At 31.4% G+C, this 7,057-nt stretch overlaps 1 protein-coding gene across 2 annotated transcripts; it reads left to right on the top strand.

The window, feature by feature from the left end:
* Positions 1-1,266: 1,266 nt before the first annotated feature.
* On the top strand, positions 1,267-6,893 carry LOC123215127. Of its 2 annotated transcripts, none has more exons than XM_044635198.1 (7): positions 1,267-1,726; positions 2,902-3,075; positions 3,183-3,275; positions 3,357-3,425; positions 5,616-5,822; positions 6,327-6,452; positions 6,575-6,893. In XM_044635198.1, exons 1-7 carry the CDS (start codon positions 1,460-1,462, stop codon positions 6,728-6,730), a joined length of 1,092 nt encoding a protein of 363 aa, XP_044491133.1. In that variant the 5' UTR covers positions 1,267-1,459; the 3' UTR covers positions 6,731-6,893. The 2 variants fall into 2 exon arrangements, with proteins under 2 accessions (XP_044491133.1, XP_044491134.1); XM_044635199.1 differs by having other exon boundaries at positions 6,597-6,709.
* Positions 6,894-7,057: the final 164 nt, after the last annotated feature.

The following is a 7,057-nucleotide window of genomic DNA, read 5'->3' as shown; positions in this document are numbered from 1 at the left end:
AAATATTGGAAACAGCCCGCATTACCACGGACGATCTGATATTTGTTAGTAATGAACTTTTGATTATAACCATACGATACGACGAACAAATTATGCTGGCCTGGCCGCTCTACAAGTTGATCAGTCAGTCCATCATCATACAAGGATCAATAAGGTTGTTAAGTCACGCCATCAATAGCATGATATTATGATAAATATTAATATGATGACTGATTGGTCTTTACACAAATGTTAAATTATAATATGATATAATTTATCTGATTTAATCTTATATTAATAAAATTTAATAGTTAAAATGGGGCCTTACCAATTTTTAAAACTGTTGATGAAAAAAAATATTTTACTTATTATAATAGTTAGAAAAACAAAGTTTATTTGACTAATTTATATTATATCACGGCTAAAAGTAAGGAAAATAACCAATTTATCAATAAGAAGAAAATTATTAGTTGATGTACGTAGAGGGATGGTTTAAGATATAATAAATAACAATATTGTATTCATATTTGAAAGATTGTACGGCTTATGTATAATTATCAAACTTGTACGCCAATTAATTTTTAGACAAAATCTTTTTTTTTTTTATTATTTATTCTCTGTGAGATTGGATATGGATAATTAATAATAATAGTAATAATAATAATAATATAATAATAATAATAATAATACATTTTTATTTATGGATTTAGTGAAGTTTCTTGCTTGTTACGATTCTCATTAATGTTAAAATGTTTGAGACAAGAGCAATTTTATCATTTTTTAATAAAGAATTTTCATTTGAATTGAATTATTCAATCATATTAAATAAATAATACTTTTGATTTAATGATAAATTCATAATTATTTTATTAAATATGTTAAAAATTTAGTTTTAACATGTCGCTAATAAATTTTAAATAATTTCTTATTTTTATTTGGGTGTTCATGCTTTTATTAATTAAACTATTACTTATAACAAATGATATATTAAGTTAAATAATCAATAAATTTTATTTTAATATTTCATTAATAAATTTCAAATCATTCCCATTCTTTCTTTAAAACTCATTTATTTTTTTCCCACTTAATTAATCTATCTTTTTTATATTCAACTTGTTATTATTTATTTAAAGTACTTACCTATAAATTATCTATTTACACGCCTTTAAATAATAAATAACGTTGTTTTACCCTCCTCGATTCGATTTTGCGTGATGGTTTACAATAGAATAAAAGCATACGTGTACGGAAATAAGAGGAACTGGAAGGTAAGGATTAAATGATACGAAATTCACATTTATGATTACAAAATTAAAATTAAATTGAAAAGAGAATCGCGCGTATCCCGAGGCTCAATCAATTTCCTTATAAACAATCATCAATCTCCCGCCATCAACACTTATTTTCTTCTCACTTTTTTTTCGAAGTTAAATTTTCCAAGGCAAATAATTAAATTCCATTGAAAAAAAAGACACGACCCATGGATCTACCGGTGATTGATCTAGCACCGTATTTGTCAGTCGCCGTCGAAGCCAACGGAGATGCTGACGTGATGACAGTGTCGAGTGAACTCGGTGAGTTGTGTAAGCAAGTCAGTCAGATTCTGAAGGAAACGGGGGCTCTGTTGGTGAAGGATCCCAGATGTACGGTGGAGGACAACGATCGGTTCCTCGACATGATGGAGAAGTACTTCGAGAGACCGAAGGAGTTCAAACTGTTGCAGGAGAGGCCCGATTTGCATTACCAGGTCTGATATGCATAATTTAATTGTGGATATTTATTTTATTTTCATTTTTTTAATATTTTATGTTTTTGGATTTAGCTTGGTTGAGAGGTAAGAAAGGTGAGTTAATTTTGACTAAACTGAGTGGGGAGGAAAATAATATATTTATATAATTAAATTTGTAATGTTTTTGTTTGGTTATTGAGGAAATGTGGGGCAAGAGAGGAATGCTTAATTGAATAAATATGCAGGAAATGGAAAAAAAAAAACTTGAAATCTTATTGTGAAACTCGAATTTGTGTTGCAATGTGAGAATTCACTACAAATGGGAATATGCTTGGTTTTTGTTTCGTTGCTGAGGACGTGTGGGAAATGAAGGGAAGATCTTGCCGCGTGATTATAAAAAAACTAGTGTAAGGTTTGGAAAAAATTGAAAAAAATTTGATGTAGTGATCTTTTTGGAATAACAGAATTCTCATCACACAAGTTGAATTAGAAACTATGTTTTTCTTATTTTAAAGTTTTTTGTTTAGTAGTTTTGTTTCTTTACTATGACAAGCGTTGGAAGAAGAAGGAATATGCTTGGAGTAATTTAACATGAAATGGCGGTAACTTTGAAAGTTGAAAATATTTGAAAAACCATCTTTGGTTGTTGGCAGAAAAGATTTCTTATTAGTGTACGATTAATCATCAATATAAGCAGATGCATGTTGATGAGAATTTTTAAATTCTTATCTTGACTGTATTGATCACACTTAGTTCCAAGAGTTCCTACCCAACAAATGATAGGGATCCCAGATGAACAGTTGGGTAAGTTATGTAAGTTTAGTACCTAACATACAAAGATTGCCCTAGTCATCTTTTGACTTGTTTATGATTATTTAAAATAAACTAAAGAGCTCTTTCCCTTTTGTATTATTAGTTGGTTGGGCATGATGCCTAAAGAGAGAGTAGCAATTTTAGGTATTTCTCAGTATTGCTAGATTGTATAGGCACTCTCCTCTAATAGTCTAGCAGAGAGTGAGAAATGTTGTTGAAAACTTGATAAGGAAACTTAAATCTTATTTAACAGGAGTGAATTTTAACAAGAATAGATGAAATGATTTTTTTTCTATTTGCTAATGTTTGTCTTGTAAGTTCAAATTGGTGTATGTGGGGCAATTATTTTAAAGAGGTTTCTGGTGTAATGGATTTAATAGGTTGGGGTGACTCCAGAAGGAGTAGAAGTTCCAAGAAGCCTAGTTGATGAGGAAATGCAAGGGAAATTAAAAGCAATGCCAAAAGAGTTTCAACCATCATTGCCTACTGGGCCAGATCCAAAGTGGCGATACATGTGGAGAGTTGGTCCTCGGCCATTAAACACCCGCTTTCAGGTTTCACCTTGCTGCTGTTTCAGTCATATTCAATTACTTTGAGTACTATATTCTAATTTTTTTTTTTTTGGTAAGACTATATTTTAATTTCCATCCTTCTCATGCAGGAACTTAATTCAGAGCCTGTCATACCTGAAGGCTTTCCTGAGTGGAAAGATACCATGGACTCCTGGGGATACAAAATGATATCTGCTATAGAGGTCAGTTGATGCTGGAGTTCAGTTTTTGTAAGGCTGATTAATACTATTTAATGGTTTCTTGTACCTTAATTTTCGGATCAGGTTGTTGCTGAAATGGCAGCTATTGGTTTTGGCTTGCCAAAGGATGCATTCACTTCTCTTATGAAGCAGGTAAGACATATTTACTAGTTCTTTTAACTAACTGTATCATTTAGTGTCTGCAAATCTATCTTAAACTCTTTGCTGCTAGTTTTTTTTAATTTTCAGACTAAAATCAGAATACTATAAGTAAGCCTTTTATGCTGATAATGGTCTAATCAAACAGATTTTAAAAAAGCTTTGATTGGAAGTTTACGACATTCTATCATACAACATGTATTTCTCTACTTTATCTGAAAAGTGGGAATATGCTAATTCCTTTGCTTTTTCCAATCTAAAATGATGGCAAATGACTCATTAGAAAGTGAATTATAATTTAACGGACAGTGCTATTTCCGTTTAACCTTTTTGATTCTGGTTCTTTCTTTTTATCTTTCTCTTCTTCTTTTACAGAACAAATATAAAGTTATTTGGAAATAATGAATCATCAGCTAATTTACTTTGTTGCACTATGCGTTCTTGTTTATGCCTTGTCACAATTAACCATATGATATTTTTGCGTCACATAGGCCAGTTTGAGAGGCCTGTTATGAGCAAAAGATTTGATGTTGGATTATAAAGATAATAGAATCTTGCTGATAATCTGGTCTTACTGTATATCGGAAGTTTCTAACAATTTGGTAACTGGATTCGATGCTGTAGTAACTGATAAGCGTTTAGCAATTTTTGGATGTTGCCTTCACTAGTATATTGGTTCTCTACTTAAATTCTCATATTTCAGAACTATTTGCCTTCTTTGTTCTTACCGCTGTCTGCAAGTGTAACATAGTGTTAGAGTTAACAATTTTTAACATGATACAATACAAAAAAAAGGGGTTAAGGTTAACCTTTTTTGACACAAAATTTATTTCAGGTCAACCTGATATAACTCGAAATTTATTTCAGGTTAACCTTTTCTGAACCATTTGCTCTATGCGTTCTTGTTTATGCCTTGTCACAATTAACCATATGATATTTTTGGGTCACATAGGCCAGTTTGAGAGGCCTGTTATGAGCAAAAGATTTGATGCTGGATTATAAAGATAATAGAATCTTGCTGATAATCTGGTCTTACTGTATATCGGAAGTTTCTAACATTTTGGTAACTGGATTGGATGCTGTAGTAACTGATAAGAGTTTAGCAATTTTTGGATGTTGCCTTCACTAGTATATTGGTTCTCTACTTAAATTCTCATATTTCAGAACTATTTGCCTTCTTTGTTCTTACTGCTGTCTGCAAGTGTAACATAGTGTTAGAGTTAACAATTTTTAACATGATACAATACCAAAAAAAGGGTTAAGGTTAACCTTTTTTGACACGAAATTTATTTCAGGTCAATTTGATATAACTCGAAATTAAATTGGATAGTATTAATGTTCACACGAAAATAATCCGATACGATACGAATTGATTCAAATGTTTTAAAAAAATGTTACTTTAATAGAATTTGTTAGGGATAAGTTATGAGTAATGTTATATATACTCATTTTTTGTATACAATTTGAGTACACAAATAATATGTTATCATATGATTGAGTGTTATTTTATCTTTAATTCAAAATCATTCATTCATATAATCACACATTATCTATGTACTCAAATTGTATAATAAAAAAATATATGCATAGTTTTAAATTATAGAAATATTAAAAGATAAATCAACAACAGTTGAAATCTTTACAAATTGCATATAGTTGTATCTTTATATAATTGTAATTACTCATATATTTTTTTTTATTTAAATATATTTTTTTATTATTAAATATTAAGAATTTGATTTAGTTAGTTAAATTATTGACGCGTTTTAAATGTCTTAGCAAATAATTTTTAGACTATTTATAAACAAAATTAAATGTTATATTGTATGTTTTATTAGCAGTAGGTTGGGGTTATTTGGTGAATAAATTAAAAGGGTGAAAACAATTGATAATTTCTGATGAATTTGAGCCAGATCTGGTTAATTCGAATATTAAAAGGTTGAGTTAAGATTAAAAATTTTTGCTATAATTTTAATTCAGATCTCGTTAAAGTTAAAAGTTTCTAACACAAAACTCAAACTGACACGATAAAAATACGATCTGATAATACAAACTGTTCAATCTACATGGTATCACCTCATTTTATTTTTATTGCTACATTCCTTTTATATCTATCAAGGAACTTTCTGTCCTTGTCCGCCTCATGCACTTTGTAGCTGCTGGTAATATTTCCTTCAAATGCAGGGACCTCATCTTCTTGCTCCAACTGGGAGTGATCTTGCTCATCATGGTCAGGAGGGCACTGTGTTTGCAGGGTATCATTATGACCTTAACTTTCTAACAATTCACGGCAGAAGCAGATTCCCTGGTCTAAACATTTGGCTAAGGAATGGGCAAAAAGTTGAAGTGAAGGTTCCTGTAGGATGCCTTTTGATTCAGACAGGAAAGCAGGTACGACGTTGATCATTGCATTTGTACCGATGAATTACCCGGATGGTTGTTTCATAAACCAGTTCACCACCTGAATGAGCTGGCTTTAACAGAAAACAATTAACATAAATGTTTACACAAACAGTAATGTCACATTCAAAGATGTCAGAGTCTGACAATTTTAAAGACTGATAACTTTACCATCATGAAAGTTATGCTTTGCCCAATTACTTTACCATGTCAGCGTTTTATCTAGCTACTTGCATATGGTTTATATTGAGGCTTCATGACTTAGCTATAATGTCACTGATTAAAAAATTGTGTATAGGCATGTATTATTTATACACGAACGAATTATTTTCTTATTTGGGAGTGATAGAGATTCTTCCTTTATTCTGCGTGGAATTCACTGCTTGTATTTTATATTTCACATTTCATTCATTGAGTCCTTAGACTGATACACTAATGATCCATTATATTTTTATTGACTTCAGTTTTTTTCCTTTGCACTGGGTACATATGCAGATAGAATGGTTGACTGCAGGAGACTGCATTGCCGGAATGCATGAAGTTGTTGTCACAACCAGGACAATCAATGCAATCAAACTAGCATCAGAGCAAAACCGCAGCCTATGGAGAGTATCCTCAACGGTAAGTGCTGCCAGCACACATCATCAATTCTGGTAGCTCATTGTTTATTTCCAAACAGTTGGTTGTAATGGACTTTCCCGAGCTCCCAAGACGCTTATATATGGTAATTCTGTCTTATGTAGCTTTTTGCCCACATTGCATCAGATGCTGTGTTGAAGCCTTTAGGCTGCTTTGCTGAATCCCCTCTTGCCAGCAAGTATCCACCTATTTGTGCAGGAGAGTTTGTCGAACAAGAGCTTGGTGTGATCAATCTAAAAGGAAATAAAGGGGGGTCTTGATAAATTATAATATGTACAATGTTAGATTGTTGTTTATCAATAGACATTAAAAGCACCCCAGTTTGTTGGGTTGAAATGACTTACTGATACTTCATTTGTTTTCTGATATTGCTGCATATTGTTCATGCAAATTAATAAATAACTTTGTAATTGTTCTGAATTATATTGGGGCTGAAAGGCGTCATGAAATTTGAGTTCACTAACTGTGCAACCAATTTGTCTGACAAGTTAAACTTGTGGGTGACATGACCAAAATGGTTTTAGGTTAAGAGTTAGGAAAGAGGTGCAATATGGCATGAGCCTCTCTATTCGTATATATGTTATTCT

Source organism: Mangifera indica, chromosome 4 (assembly GCF_011075055.1).
Source record: "Mangifera indica cultivar Alphonso chromosome 4, CATAS_Mindica_2.1, whole genome shotgun sequence".
NCBI lineage: Eukaryota > Viridiplantae > Streptophyta > Magnoliopsida > Sapindales > Anacardiaceae > Mangifera > Mangifera indica.
Note: the sequence above shows the minus strand (reverse complement) of the source record. Positions and strands in the feature narration are given on the sequence as shown.